A 16,921-nucleotide genomic window follows, 5' to 3' on the forward strand; every position below is an offset into this window, starting at 1 on the left:
CACATACGGATAACTTCAAAAGGGGAAATGGAGCTCAAATACACAAAAGATTGATTAGATCGTTACATTCTCCCCCTCTTAAACAAACGCTAGTCCTCAAACATGCCAAGAGTCGCTCCAAAACCATCAATTCACTGCATACACTCACCATGCACATACCCACGGGCGATCCCATGTCACCTCAATCCATATAATCCCATCAACACAATCTCGGCTGAAGATTATTCCTTCCACCTTAACCGATAAGCCTTAGAATCAAATTTTAACATTTAGGCCTCCCCTAAGACCCGATTCTCACATATACATACTGCATCAACCCCAACCAGCTGCACCAGATCATAAATACATCCACATGGTATAACCACACGGCGTAACCAATCGCTCATATGCTCATAGCAATATCTCCGAACACAATAGCTGCCTATTACCAAACTCAATCCCGATAAATAATCTCATATCAAATAAAAACTTGTTCTAAACCTTCATAACACTACTAATAATGTAAGAAACACGTGGAAACTCATAACCACTCACCCAACCAACAAGTCATGGAGTTCTATCGCCCGACAAGAACCAACGCCAAGCTTAAGTTGATCAACGACATTATTATACAGACATACCTTATCCAAGTCCGATTGCACTAATTCCAGGTCCAATGATTTCATCTCATCCAGTACTAGCTATTAGACCGACAAGCCACCCCAAATTCCACCTAGTCACATACGTCACAATCCGTACCCAACAAGCAACAACTCGAATATCACTGAATATGTAAAGAGAAACACATGAGAGAACCATCTGACAAGTTCAATAGGTACAACTCCCCATCGATACCATACTATTAATCCATTCGACAAGGGAGAAGCAAAATACATGAAATAAGCACAAAGAATCTCATCCTAACATAACCCCATCGCGGCACATAGCCTGGTCCAAACATACCAATCCACATGGAAACACAAGGATCCCATCCTCAACTCTGAATCACAAGTAGGATAAACATTTTGTTTACCAAAAACCTTTCACTAACTCAATCCCGTAAAACAAAAATCACAACACGCAATAGACTCCCCATGACTGTAAAGCACCACAACTTCCAAACTCTTCGGAACCCAGTAGGAATTCCTCGATAGTTATCCACTCCAAACTCAACAACCTTGGCATAGCCAACGTCATGGTCTTAGCGCGATAATCAAGAATAGCATGATACAGAGATAGTTAATCCATACCCAACATCATATCACAATCAACCATATTAAGTAACAGAAGGTCAACCCTAGTCTCATGACTCCCAATAGTGACCAAACAAGAACGATAGACCCTGGAGTTTAAATATTTCAAGTTGAGTAGGACGAAAACGGAATACTTGGAGTGCAAGTGACGTGAGGGGACACATGAAGCAGAAGTGGACATAAAGCTTGATACACAATTCATTCCCAAGAGAGATAGTTTCAAGTACCTTGGGTCTGTTATCCAAGGCAATGGGGAGACTGATGAGGATGTTACACATCTTATTGGAGCGGGGGTGGATGAAATGGAGGCTCGCATATGGTATTTTTGTGTGATAAGAATATGCCACCGATACCTAAGGGAAAATTTTACAGAGTGGTAGTTAGACCGACTATGTTGTATGGTGCTGAGTATTGGTCAATCAAGAAATTTCATGTCCATAAGATGGGATTAGCAGAAATGAGGATGTTAAGATAGATGTAGTCATACCAGGAAAGATAAGATTATAAATGAAGCTATTAGGGACAAGATGGGAGTGGCCCCTGTGGAAGATAAATTGCGAGAATCGAGGCTGCGATGGTTCGGGCACGTGATGAAGAGCGATATCGATGTCCCGGTTAGGAGGTGTAAGAGGTTGACCATGGCGGGTCTGATAAAGGGTAGATGTAGGCCTAATAAGTATTAGGATAGGTGATTAGGCAGGATATAGATCTTACCGAGGACATGACCCTTGATAGGAAGGTTTGGAGGTCGAGAATTAGGGTTGAAGAATGACAGGTAGTCGAGAATTTCTCCTAACCTTACCAGTAGTTGTAGTAATATTCTTACATTTTTATGTTCCTAGTTCTTTGTTATTCCATGTTGTGTCATTTTAACCAGTATTGTTAGTACTATTCTTACATTTCTTATTTCTGGATCTTTATTATTACACGTAGTGTCTTTATTTTTTCTTGTTGTTGTTATAGTTGGTTGCTTCCCGTTTACTGTTTCTTACGTCGAGGGTCTTTCAAAAAAGCCTCTCTACCTTCACAAGGTAGGGGCAAGATATGCGTACACACTAACCTTCTCAGACCCCACTTATGGGATTACACTGGGTTGTTATTGTTGAAACCTTTTACAAAACGACGCATGCGCTATACCGTCGAGTATTGCTGGTAAAGCAACCGTATTTTCTATATATGTGATCAACTAGTAAAAGTATTTATTCTATCAACCAAACATGGTATAAATTTAATCCTAGTCTTAATACAGGATATCCCACCTTATCCCATCAAACTTGAAATTATATTATCCCACCTTTCAAGTGGGATAAATTAGTCCAGGGATTATAATCCTAGGATAATTTAGTCTGGGTACCAAATGACCCCATAGAGTCATTGTCGACTCAATGGTGAAGCAAGTAAAGTACTTGCTTTAGGCCCCAAAAATTTGGGGGGGGGGGGGTTTTTTATCTATAGGTTTTTTTATAATATTAAGTACTTTTAGTAGATTTTTCATATAAAAAAAAGATAATTTTATTATATTTGTGAATAAACCATTAACATCAGAATATTTATTATGGGATGTATGAATAGTTGTGAATATTTACACTCTCTTTCTTATTTTGTCCAAGTCGCCATCTTTCTTTTCCCTTCTCTCGTAAGATTATATGATTTCTCTTTTATTTCTTTCATACATTCTTTTTCCATTAAAAGTTCAAACAGTTCAAAAGTTTTAGCGGGAAAAATTTGAGATGATTAGATGACGAGAATATTAAAAAAATATTGTTTTAACCTTGTATGTTCTTTAAAATTTAATACTCACTTTTATATTGATGGTTTAGACTTATTTTTAAAATTAAAAGTGTTAAAAAAAGTACAAGTAAAAAATAATACTCTAAACGACATATTCAATAAATAAAAAGACTTAAATCTTTTTCAAATGCTTTTATTTCTTATAAAATAATATTAACAATTACTATAACAATTGTCTCAGCCGAAAGAAGTTTTTCAAAATTAAAATTGATAAAATCTTACCTAAGATCGACAATTCTCAAGAAAGATTAAATGAGTTGGCTATATTATCATTCGAAAAAAAGTTATTTTAAAAAATAAATAATAATAAAACTTATTAACAACTTTACATCTCAAAAAGCTATAACAATAGTTTTTTTTTTTGGAAAAAAAGTTTTTTTTTTTTTTTAAATTTAGGACTTCCAAATAAATTTTGGCTTTAAGCCACGGGATTTTTCACAGGTACCCACTTTTGGGAGGCGCCACTGAAGTTATACCTGTATTTTATAAAATTTACCCATCGGGATCTAAAATACTTCTATCTCTTTAATGCAACTTTAGAATCAGATATAAAGTTCTTCTATCTTTCAAATGAAATTTTAGAAAATTGGATCTTAAATAGCTATATCTCTTCAATGCAACTTCAGAATCGGATATGAAGTTCTTCTATCTTTCCAATGCAACTTCAGAAAATTTGGATCTTAAGCAGTTCTATCTTTTCAATGCAACTACAGAAATCAGATCTTAAGTTCTGAAACATAAAGTCGTTCTTCGAATTTTCACAATCCAACTTATGATTCAACACCCAAATCTACTCAAAACGAGCCCAGATTTAAAACGTAACTTTCGAATATCATAAAGAACAAACCTCATTCATCAAATTATCAAAACAACAACAAATCTAACAAACTCATTTTGCAATTAAGAAGAAGAAGAAACCCTAAGCACAACCTACAACTAGGGGTGCACAAAGAAAATCGATAAACCGCACCAAACCGATAATTCGAGTCAAATCGGAAAAAAAAAAATTCGATGTGATTTGGTTTGGTATTGAAAAATAAAATCCGACCATAACTGGTTTGGTTTTAACTAAAAAAGTCAAACCGAAACCAAGCCAACCCGATAGTACATTTATATAACTATTAAGAACATTTTATACATATAAATTTTGATTGTAATGTAATTTATAAATATTTCTTAAACTTTTTCACATGTTTATCTTTTAACGTATTATTTCAAGTTTAGACTTTACATTCTTGAATGGTAAATAAATTTTATAGCCCATAAATATAGTAACTCAAACAAAGTTCAAATCAATACTAATGCTAACAAAAGAAATTCAATTCAATACTAGAAATGACGATAGTATTTTTTAGTTTTATATTGGTTTATATTGAAAATACATAACTTAGTTTATCTTTTTCTTTACTGCTTAGTTATGTAATTAATATTAGTACTTATTAGCTATACTTATTTTAGCATGACCTATATAGTATTTTTAGATTATGTTAATTTTCATTATGACTTATTAATTAGCAATATTTGTTTTATGTAATTTTATTATTTTATCTTTGCTATTGAATATTTTAGTATAATGCTATGACTTATCTCATATTATTGTGTTAGTTTCTTGGAAAACACATTATATAGTTGTATTTTACTAAGACTTAAGAAATTTTGGAGCACAAGTTACATATTCTATGCTATGAAGAATTTACCGGAAAAATACCCAAAAACCCGAAAGCTTTTTAGTTAGGTTCATTATTTATGTACTACTCCAAAGTCCAAAGAGCAACTAAATTTGGTGCATGCATCGACTTACAAGGAATTCTTTTCTCCTTGTAACACCTGATGAAGTCACAAGACTCAGGAGGCTAAAAAAACAATGGACCCTCCATTTTCCACCTTAAACTAATGGAGCATTTGCTGAAAAGGATACTTAGAACCAAAAATGCCACATACCAAAAGTAATCACATATAAAAAAGGCCATAGTTTACAAATATTTATTGAGGAATCTTGATTTTAGTTTTCTCCAAAAACAAAAAAATGAGATGCTATCTCTGTATAATCATGAGGAATATAATTGAGCTAGTTCATCTGAGAAGGCCTTCCTAATGACATCCCTCTTGAGCTTCAAAGCTGCAGTAACAAGGCCTGATTCTGGGGTCCATGCTTCCGCAAGCAACTTGATCTTCGCTGGGATCTCAAACTTTTCCAAACGAGCAGCCTTCGCTGCCTGTACAAGATAAGTGGGGGTAAACAAAATTCAATGAACAATAATATTCACAATATAACCAATCACACTGCAGTCTAGACGACAATGGTATTTAACTCCGAAAACATGGAGTAGTTCGGCAAATGTTAAGGTTACACTCAAAATAGATGAGGCCTTAACTTAGTGTTAAAAAGGAAAAGGATTCTTCTTTGCTAATGACAATTGATAAACGATGTTGCATCAGTTCATAAAACATTGTTGAGGGCCAATGCTCGCTATAATGGTAATAATGTGTTTACATTTTCTGTTATCGTGAATAATGAGATATATGGGGTTTCCCTTTCAAAACCACAAAAGTTATTGACTAGTAGGTGCTATAAAATATTTCAATAATGAACCACCCTACAAGTAATAGTAGTTACTGTTCAGACTATTGAGTTGCTAAATCATCTGCAAGTCATGTTTAAATAAAGCTATACAAAAGGAAAAAGAAGGAAAAAGAAGAAAAGAAAAAAGAAAGAAGCTCTATATATTTGCATGCACGATAGTACCTTCACTAAGGAAGCATATACTTCCTTGACAGTTTCTTCATTCTGACATAACTCTGGGAAATCGCCAAAGTCAATACCGTGCTTCTTAGCCCAGCCTTCCACAGCAGCTTGAGCGGCCACCACTATAGCTACACAATAACTATGGAAAGGATTGGCATGCAACATTATATTGTCGACATAGGGACTGATGCTAAGAGCAGCCTCGACCTGCACATTGATGTATCAACTCCCACATCAGTAAATGAAAAAGCGTAGGGAGTTGGGGCTGTGAAACCAGAAGAATTTAATCTACCAATGTGCATACATTTGTATGCTAGGATAAAAAAAACCATGTAAAAATACTAGATCCGTTGCAGACATAATTAAGTAAATAAAAGTGTGCTCTCTCTAACAGCTTAAGCTTTTAGATGAGATGATTACACACTTAGTATTAGAGTAGGCAGAGGTCCTGGGTTCAAGTCTCACCGTCACCCAATATCAAAAAGAATTTTCACGTGCTTGGCTCATCAAAAAGAATCAAGCCTGCACGTGAGGGGGCTCGTTGAAGACATAATTAAGTAAACAAAAGTGTGCTTTCTCTAATAGCTTAAGTTTTTAGACGAGATGGTTACACACTTTAAAAAGATCGCACCTTTCCCAAGGAAACATATTCTCCGTGCTGAAGTTTAACAATGTCCTTTTTACGGTCAATTATCTCAAGGCAACCATCTGCATGAAACTGCCCTATGTCACCTGTGTAGAACCAACTCATTCCTCTCTCGTCAACCTTAATACAGCAAAAAAGCCCATTGCAATTAAAAAATATACCAGTCATAGTTGTAACACAAATACTACAAATACTCATCAGAGTATACAATGTAGAGCAATACGTACCTTGTATACTTCTTTTGACTTCTCCTCATTTTTGAAATATCCGACGGTAACATTTGGTCCACCAATAACAATCTCACCTCGAGGCATTGGGGAATCACTTGTTAGATATCCACCCTCAGCCCAATCTATCAACTACAGATGAAAGTACTACATTAAATTACGAGTATTATCTGGTGAAAGCTAAAAAGATTGATTGCAGAAGCTATCATATAGCTGTTAGAGTTTATAATGGACTTGAACAACAAAAATGGTTTGGAAAGCAAGAAGATCAAAATGTAACACGGGGAAAAACAGAATGGAGATTTGAAGCACAAATTTTATGTTACAGGTTGCCGATGGATCATGATGTGGTACTCTGTCAACTTACAAAAGAACCATCTGAAACTTAAACCATATAAACCTAGGCACAGGAACAAGAGCATTACATAAAAGATAAAATGCAAACAACAGGATTTAACAGATAAATGCGAGAGATGTAAGTAATAAGATTACTGCAATGCTTTCTAAAAATTTGAAATGCATAATTCTTGACCGGAAAATGGGGTAATTCTCTCCTACTTGCACAAACGAATGAAGCCAATGACCATAGTATGATACACGGACATAGAGGAATGTGAAGCTTTGACTCTGCTCAGTCTACTTTACCTTGATGTATGAGCAGGGGAGTGGAGGACCGACACGTCCAACAGAAGTATCATCATAATCACTGAATGTTCCACCAGCACAGGTCTCGGTAAGACCATAACCTTGGCCTATTGGAGCACTAGGAAAATAAACCAAGTAAGATGAGAAGTCTGCAGAAAAAAAAGAAAAGATGCTAGCAAGAAGAGAAGATTGCTTGTTACAATGTAAAGCTGCATATTATTTGCCATTGTTGTTGTTGATAATAATTTACTCAAATATCAATTTGAATGTCTATTTTGATGGAAGTGGAGTCCTTGATTAAAGCATCATACTTTTTATTAATTAACATAGAATTTCATCATTCAAGTAATGTACGATGCTAGTTATTAATTAGAACACAGGGTGAAAACGTGAAAAGATATGACCACACTAAAAGCCTAAAGGTTAAGTTTTTCTCAGGATTCTCTTCCTATCATCAGGCAGACAGGTAAGGCAGATAAATATTTTCAAGTTATAAGCTACTAGATTTACACCATTAGAAACAGCAAATAGACAACATTACGTCAAAGTTTCTTTAAAATGGACACTTCAAATATAACAGTTAGTGGCAAAGAGAACCTAAGGGGAGAACAAAACCCCAAGGGACAACAAGTGTTCATTGGACACTTTACAATATAAAAGTTAGTGACAACTAGAATCTAAGGAGAGGAATAAAACTTTCAAGGGGAAGATAGCAACAAGAATTCCTATGTCTGCCACAAAAAGTCAAAAACTACCCAACTTCTTAGTACGACAGCGGTGAGATAGGTTGTAGAGATTAGAATGTTGAAAGAGATATTATATGCTGCCAGATTAACCTTGAGACTGTAAGAAACAGGCACTGTTGAAGTTGCGAAGGTAACTCTTGCTGCCAATCTATTTTCAAGTAGTAAAATCGTTACACAATGCGGATATCAAGCAAATGTTCTAGACCATCATCTCAATGGCTTATGGGGATCATGGTCAGAGGTCAATTAGAACTTTAAATATTAGTTTCATTTGGTATCAAACTAGTGAATCCTTTAGATCATTGTATTCTGTGATGTGAGGTCAAATTTGCTACAATGAGAAATGTGCATATTAAGCTTTCAGATAATTTATGTGGGGGCACAGTTTCAGAGTTACTCACCCAAGGCATATGTTGATAAATCTCTGAGTATCTCCAGAGAGAGGAGCTCCTCCTGACAGGATAAAACGGATACGGCCGCCCAGAATTGCTTGAACCTTCTTAAACACTAATAAGTTCCAAAAATGTTTTTCTAAGCCCCAAGCTCCAAGCCAATTACCATTAATTGCAGACTGTCTGCGGGAATATGCCAAATCAAACAGCTTTTTTGATAATCCGCCTGAAGCATCTACCTGAATTTTACCAATGTTAGCTTCACGTACCTACAGCACGTAATAGGTATGCAGAAGCAACCAAAAGAACTAAGAAAATATATCTTTTGCATCCTAAGTTATACCTTTTTACGCACACCATCTCGAACCCGATCAAGAATTGCTGGGACAGCTGCCATCACTGTCGGCCTTAACACAGAGGCATCTCCTTTAGTTCCTTTCTTTATCTTATTTGAAGTATCAGTAAGAGTCAGAGGAGAGCCATATCCTATAGAACCACCAATCCCAGGCACTATGGTCTGCAGAAAAATCAGAATTTTAATTTATTAGATACAAAGTAAAGACATGAACAAATCATACACCCAACAAATTTGGTAAGACATTGGTACATTACCTCTGCTGCAAGTTCGAGAATATGAGCAAGCGGTAGGTATGCTAAGTAAACATCTTTGCTTCCAAGACCGGGTACAATTGTCAGAACAGCAGAAGCTGTAGCTAGAACGTTCCTGTGTGTCATCATCACACCCTGTGCACCAGATAAATTGTTAGTGATTTTGCAATGATTGTTATTTTTTCTTCCTAGAGAATTTCTTGACTCATCCAGCTACTTGAGGAAGAAAACAATGCAATAAAACTTAGGAAAATCTCACTTTCCTAGTACAAGTTGGTGAACATTTTTAGCATTTCCGACACCTTTACCATGAAGATATTGAATTAGAACAAGAGTAAGGAAATCCAAAATCTCTAGTAAATTCAATTATCACATTTTCTACGCCTCTTTCTTTCGTTAATACTAGAGAATATCTTAGTTCTTTTCATCTACTTTTATGGGTATACTGAGTGAAATCACCTATTCCTCCCTCAAAGGATATGAAGCAGGTCTAAATTAGAAAAACAAAAGGATTGTAAGCTGTTCCTCCAAAGGCTAAGGCTCAGTTGTAATGTTCCAACTAATAACACTGTTTTCACCGATTTGAAGCAGTGAGAGTGTGAAAATTAACCTTGGGCAGACCAGTACTTCCGCTGGTATACATGATCACAGCAATATCAGCTGCAAGAGGTAAATCTGGGTCAACAGGGTTTTCTCGGCCAAGCTTCTCCACATCAGAAAAGGTAGTCAATGTCCAGTTGCTCCCTGCGGCAACCAAGGCACTTGATGGAATCTCATCCATGCATATCACACGTTTGACAGTATCAAGTTGTCCACTAATGTCTACAAGTTTCTTTAGTTCCTTTTGCCCGCAAATGACAGTAGTAACCTCTGTCTGAAAAAGAGAACTAGCTGACAACGAGCAATATGCAGCAGATAAAACACTTCAAGAAGAACAGAAATGATTTGAAAGAGTACTACACAGAAATATCTAATGAGGAATACATAGATTTCAGATTAAGATTCCATAGCATATTCCAGCATACCAATAATATCTTTAAGGATGGAATTTAAAACAAAAGTATCGATGAAGGCAAAGTGTCAATTCTCAAGTTCGCGAATATCCAGATCTTGCATGGATGAGTTGCTGCAGTACTATCTTGATACTGTGACATTTTTTAAAATAAAGTTAAGTCTTTACTGATTGAAAGAAAAAAAAAATCACTCATGGATGAATCAAACTTTAGCTAAAAGTGGAATGCTGTCCTTTTCTAATTTCAGCCAGAAGGATGCTAGAGCTTCATTGAAGAGATTATGACTCCCTCAATTAGATTCAAAGAGAACAAACCTGATGAAGGACTCTGCCAGAGATTATCAGTTTCACCTCGAAACGAACAATTTCATCACCCGGGGTAATTGATTGTCAATTTACCTTTCTTAAAGTACCACTGTTCTAGCCTCTAGGGTATTTCAATATCTTCCTATGAATTAAGGTTTTCCTTGTGTCTAGTATAGAACTTACAACTGAAGTTATAGAGGTATGAATACATTTAAACCTACATGGGGGTCGTGGAGGAAAACATAATTCGTTTCAAACTGCTTCACGCGCTAAAGTGGCCAGTACAAGTTGAAAAACGAAGATAAAGAATAATCCACGGAAACTGAAGAAGGTGGAGAAGGCAAGTCAGACCGATGCTTGACAACAGATATCAGTTAAAAGAACGAGTTAGCATAACATCAAGCTCATATCTGAAAACTGATTTTGAGGTCAAAAATAAGTAAATATGATTATCATTCTACCATAACTGATCTGTTTTCCCAAAATTGTACAGTGATTCTTGAACTTTGCACGTTATTTCACAAGAACAGATCTTCAATTCTATCATAACTAGGTAGGCCTATATTTAGCAATTAGCATCACCTGTACAACAACAACAATAACAACAAAAACATCGTTCTAGTCCCAAACAAGTCGGGCTCGGCTATATAAATCCTCAGTAACCATGTTTCTCCAGTTAATTTCATCTCAGAGCAACATTATAAAAGCATTTTTTTTCTTTACTAATTGAGACAGTTCCAATTACTACATCTAGTACAGGATTGCGCACATAGTGGTGGTGTCACTAGTAAGCTCTTCCAAGTATGATCTCTTTGTTATGCATAAAACACTATTCTTGAACCTGTTATGTATGCATGTTCTGATTTGTGACTGAGAAGAGAGAGAGAGAGAGAGAGAGAGAGAGAGAGAGAGAGAGAGAGAGAGAGAGAGAGAGAGAGAGCAAGAGAGAGAATTGACCTGATTTAATGAGTAACAGAGGGCCTCTTCACCAAGAGATGCATAAATAGTAACCACTGTCACATTGCGTCTGAAGCAACTCTGGTGTAGACAAAGCGACTCAATGTTATGTCAGTGGCATGGCAAAATGTACAAAAACATGACTTAGATATTACTAGAATCTTAGCCGTTTATCAACCTGTTAAAAAAATATTGTCTCTTGGAGCATCTCAAATCTACAAATGAACTAGTACATAAATGTCATCGTCATCAGTGCAAACAAAGACTGCATATTCAGTTTCCAGCCAGGGGTTCGGGTGGAAGGAAAAGAAACCTCTTTGTTCTGTTAGTACAGAAACAAATATGTACCTGTAATGCAATTAACCATTCTTCACATGTATCTGCAAAGATGGCCACACGTTCTTCTCTTTTGTGCCCAAGTTGTGCCAAACCGGAGGAGAAGCTGCACACAATCTCAAATGTCTGACCATAACTCAACCACTCATACTCACCCAAGTGAAGTTTCTCAAATGACCTTCCATTCGCAGATATTTCCATCTCTCTGGAAAGCAGTTTCCGGCTTCCTAGTAACTTCTTGTGATAGTACTTCTTGCATGAATACTCAAAAAGCTCGGCCAGCGTTGTGATTCCTTCCCACGCTGTTTCTACCGGTGCACTAAACCGGCGGTTTCGGATAGCATAACCAGATTCACCACTAACATCAACAGGCAAGCCTCGCTTTTTCCGCCTTCTTCTATTCTGAAGGAGAATAGTTACAACTAGAGGAACAAGAACACCAGCAACATAAGGCCCCATCTAATTTACCCTGACAAAAGCAAACAATACACTTTCTCAAACTGGTCGTAGATAATGGTAACGTTTTCGAGAGTGATAAAACATGTATCATCCAAAGAGACAGGGAAGGCAACAGAAAGGTTCTCAACAGTAGATATACCGCGAACATCAATTCCCACCATCCTGCAACAAAGAAGAAAAGAAAGAACAAGACTATCTGCAATCGAACAGATTAAGATATTTTATCAAATTTTCAGTTCTTCCTCCTTTTTCCATTCTTGTCTAGTAAAGGGAAATTGTCAAAAGATATTCATTTGTTACCCAGCATGAAAAATAAGAAAAAAATAATTTAAAAAAAAAAACTTTTTAGACTAGCAGATATTCCAAAACAACATCATATCAACAGGTATGCACAAATTTAGATTAAAACTACCTAATGATTGGGGTGTGGCAATCTGCTAAGCCTAATTTGCTTTTCTTTTTTCCAACTTTCTTTAATTCTTAAAAATGGTAAAGGCCAATCAGAAAAAGTCAAGCTACAGTTCCCACTTCCAAGAGGGTGTAGAGTTCAAAAGGATCCAATTTTTCAAGGAAAAAAACAATTCATTAAAAACAGAAACTGTGAAAGCAAGCTCAAACAATCTATAAGGTGTGGAACAAACCAATCAAACTTCATAGTTCTGACTACTTCAAGAAAAAAAAATGAATAAATGCATGTGGGGAAAAATCAAATCTTTAGCCATCAAATTAGCAAAAGATTACATATGCAAAAAGAAAATAAATAACAGAAGAAATGCCAACCATTTAGTTCACATTGATAAAATAATTGGAAATGTCATTACTCAATGCAGTCTACTGAATACACCCATTCTCAAATTCAACAAGTCTAAGCTAGATTACACCTACTTTCAAGATTCAGAAATAAACAGCAAAAATGAAAATCCGTCTTCAGATAAATGACAAACGAATGTGTGGAATGAAGAAAAAGAACGTACCTTTACCTTGAAGAATCCCAGAATTTAGCTGCAAGAGGTTTGTGAAAGAAAAAGTACCTAAATTCAGATGAATACCAAAAAGGAAGAAAAGGGTACTAAGTGGGGAGGGACGAAAGAAGGCTGAGCTTAGTGTTGAAGGTTTGGTATGTTGGTTTGGCGGAGGGATCGAGAGTTGTGTACAAGTTGGAGTTTCAGCCTATTTTGTTCAGCTACTGTAAAGCTGGGCAAAATGCTTGTTTTTTCTTGTTTTCTTGTGTCAGCTATTTCTGATTTGGATCATACGCGTGGACTAAAGGGTTGATTTGGGTGATGGAGATTGCAGAGTGCCTTGCTGAAATGTGGTGAAGTCCAAATCGTGATTTTTGTGTTTAATTCCATTCTGTTATAAACTGTATTTTATTTAGGGCAAAGGTACAAATATTCTCTTATGATATAAGAAATTGAGCATATTTGCCCTTCGTTAATACTTTAGCTCAAATATATTAGAGTTATGCAGTTGACCCATATATGTCCTTTTCGAAATGGAATTCACCCAAACTAATTAGCTCTTTCTTTAATTGTCTTAAAGTGTATTACAAATACTATTTCCTTTTTATTAGTACTTTTTTTTCTTTACCTTTTTCTTTTCTTTCATCTTTTTTCTTTTCTTCTCTTTTTTTTTTTCTGTTTTTCTTTATCCCTTATCCTATTTCCTCAATTACTAATTATTGATGTCTTCTCCATTTTCATCACCAATTTTACTTGACAAAACTCATAAATTCCAATTACTAAGAAAATTCTCTCATAAGGTAATCAAGTTCCAATTTCACTGGCCCTCTAAATAAATAAAATTAAATTATTTCAAAAATTATAGTTTAAAATTTAAAATAATAAAAATACCTCACCCTTTAAGAATACTCAAAAGACCAAAATATTTAAATTATTTCCAGAAAGATAATTTAATGATTAAATGCCTAGAGTTCAAGTTGTAGTGTTATAAATTTGAGTTGTTAGTCTTTTTTCAGCTGGACATTTTTTATTTTTTTTATTAACTATATATGTAAATTAGGGGTGTACATGGAACGGGTTGGTTCGATTTTTTATCAAAATCAAACCAAACCAATTATATCGGTTTGGATTATACGGTTTTGTTGGATTTTCGGATTTTTTGTTACATAAATATTATTTTAATCTTACTTTGTTAAATTTTTTAGAACTAAATATATGTTCAGTAAAAATTAAAAAATTAAAAAATATATGATCTATAAAAATATTCTTATGGGAGAATTTTCTTAGTAATTGAAATTTATGAGATTTGTCAAGTGAAATTGGTGATAAAAATGGAGAAGACATCAGTAATGGAGGAAATCGGATAAGGGAGAAAGAAAAAGGAAAAAAAAGAGAAGAAAAGAAAAAAGATGAAAGAAAAGAGAAAGGTAAAGAAAAAAAAGTACTAATAAAAAGAAAATAGTATTTGTAATACACTTTAATACAATTAAAGAAAGAGCTAATTAGTTTGGGTGAATTCCATTTCGAAAAGGGCATATATGGGCCAACTGTGTAACTCTAAGGGCATATATGGACCAACTATGTGACGCTAAGGGCATATTTGAGCTAAAGTATTAACGAAGGGCAAATGTGCTCAATTTCGTATAGTATAAGGGCATATTTGGACCTTTTCCGTTTTATTTAAAGTGAATGTTTATCACTTTGGAGAAATATTAAATATTATTATTTTGTGGCTAAGTCACTTTAGAAAAATATTAGGTATTATTACTTTCTGATTAAGTCAATTTTTTCCTATAAATAGAGGGGTTTTATTCATTGTATTTCAATCCAAAAAGAGAATAAGAATTACTTCTCTCCCTACTCTTTCTCTGCAATATTCTTCTTTTATTATTACTTTTTTTATCACGTTATCTGTACGAGACTCTACCATCTCAACAAGTTCTTTGAGAAGTTAAGATAAAGCTTTTCTTCTCTCTAATTTATGGCTAATATTACGAAATGTGAGTTCCTTGGCCTTGATATTTCGGGTAAGAATTATACGTCATAGGTATTGGACGCGAAGATCCACTTAGATGCCCCATTAAAAATAGAAATAAAGCATCTAACCAAGATTGTACTAAGGCCATGATTTTCTTACGCCATCACCTCGATAAAGGTTTGAAGATTGAATATCTCATAGTTAATGATCCACTTGTGTTGTGGAATAGCTTAAAGGAAAGGCATGGCCCCCTTGAATTTGGTCACACTTTCAAAAACATGGTACGATTAGACTCATCTAAGGCGATAAGACTTTAAGTCTATTTTTGAGTACAATTTTGCAATGTTCAAATTTACTTGTCAGAGATATCCCCCGTTTCACCCAAGAAATATAAATTTAATCATCAAACATTTGGAGCGTGAAGTGTAATTAGATCCATTTTTAGGGGATTCATATTACTATTATCAATTAGAATAATTTATGGCTGGCTTGGTAGGACTAAAAAAATAAAGTATCCAGGCTCCATTTAAAAAAATCCAATTGGATTGGTAAGATATCTATGATTGTTATTCATGTTTTTTCTTTGTAAAGAGATTCTAATTGATGAAACTATGTGGAGATAAGATTAGTGATTTTGATATGCTGGAAAAAATATTCTCCACCTTTTATGCCTCGAATGTGCTCCTTCAACAACAATATCAAGAAAAAGTTTGAAGAAGTATTCTAAATTGATGTCTTATCTCCTCGTGGCTGAACAAAATAATGAGTTGCTAATGAAAAATTATGAGAATCGACCCACTAGCTTTTAACTATTCCCTAAAGTGAATACGGTGTACTCCCACTACTTTAGGTGTAATGACCCAACCAGTCATTTTAACTTTTAGAACCCCATTTCCTAAAATAAAACTTCTCGTATGTACTTTTAATGATTTATGACTTGCGAGGATGGTTGGTTCGGGATTTGAAAGTGTCTGGGTTGAAACCGGAACACTTGGTTTCTTAAGTTGGCCTTAAAGTGCTAAGTCTGACTTCGGTCAACATTTTGAGAAAACGACCCCGGAATAAGATTTTGACGATTCCAACAGCTCTGTATGGTAATTTTGGACTTAGGAGCGTGTTCTTTATTTTATTTGGAAGTTCGTAGTTAAATCAGGTTTGAAATGGCTAAAATAGGAATTTAAGTTTGGAAGTTTGACCTGGGAGTTGACTTTTTGATATCGGAGTCGGAATCCAGTTCTAAAAATTTTCATAGCTCAGTTATGTCATTTATGACTTGTGTGCAAAATTTGAGGTCAATCGGACTTGATTTGATAGGTTTCGGTACCGAATGAAGAAGTTGAAAATTTTAAGTTTCATTAAGCTTGAATTGGAGAATGATTCGTGGTTTTAGCGTTGTTTGATGTGATTTAAGGTTTCGACTAAGTTCGTATGATATTTTAGGACTTGTTGGTATAATTGGTTGAGGTACCGAGGGGATCAGGTGAGTTTCGGACGACTAACTGATCACTTTTGGCCTTTGAAACACTGCTGATAACTGTTGGTATTTTCTCCTGGTATCCTTATACGCGATCGCCTAAGTTGGTTTGCGATCGCGTAGAGTAAGTTAGTCAGAGGTGGATTTGTTCTATGCGATCGCGTGAATGGGATTGCGATCGCGTAGGGTTAATTTGGGTAGCTAGGAATTTGTTCACTGCGATCGCGTAGACACGTCCGCGATCGCGTAGGATTGGCTAGTGTGTGTATCGTGATCGCGTGTCATTGTTTGCAATCGCGCATGGGAACTTTGAGAGGAAGCTGGGCCACGCGTTGTGCTATGCGATCGCGTGATGAGGGATGTGATCGCGTAGAGTCGGAACCTGGTGCATCGCGATCGCGTG

The 16,921-nt window shown here is 35.4% G+C and overlaps 1 protein-coding gene across 2 annotated transcripts; it reads right to left on the bottom strand.

Annotated features, from left to right (window-relative positions):
* Positions 1–4,941: 4,941 nt before the first annotated feature.
* Positions 4,942–13,464, bottom strand: LOC107759755 (long chain acyl-CoA synthetase 9, chloroplastic-like). Of its 2 annotated transcripts, none has more exons than XM_075226596.1 (12): positions 13,079–13,464; positions 11,658–12,114; positions 11,310–11,390; positions 9,645–9,908; positions 9,038–9,169; positions 8,769–8,942; positions 8,435–8,664; positions 7,288–7,405; positions 6,643–6,774; positions 6,401–6,535; positions 5,770–5,976; positions 4,942–5,239 (listed from the first exon to the last, which is right to left on the bottom strand). In XM_075226596.1, the coding sequence occupies exons 2-12, from the start codon at positions 12,102–12,104 to the stop codon at positions 5,072–5,074; spliced, it is 2,088 nt and encodes a 695-aa protein (XP_075082697.1). In that variant the 5' UTR covers positions 12,105–12,114; positions 13,079–13,464; the 3' UTR covers positions 4,942–5,071. The 2 variants fall into 2 exon arrangements, with proteins under 2 accessions (XP_075082697.1, XP_075082698.1); XM_075226597.1 differs by having other exon boundaries at positions 13,085–13,435.
* Positions 13,465–16,921: the final 3,457 nt, after the last annotated feature.

Source organism: Nicotiana tabacum, chromosome 12 (assembly GCF_000715075.1).
Source record: "Nicotiana tabacum cultivar K326 chromosome 12, ASM71507v2, whole genome shotgun sequence".
In the NCBI taxonomy this organism is placed as follows: domain Eukaryota; kingdom Viridiplantae; phylum Streptophyta; class Magnoliopsida; order Solanales; family Solanaceae; genus Nicotiana; species Nicotiana tabacum.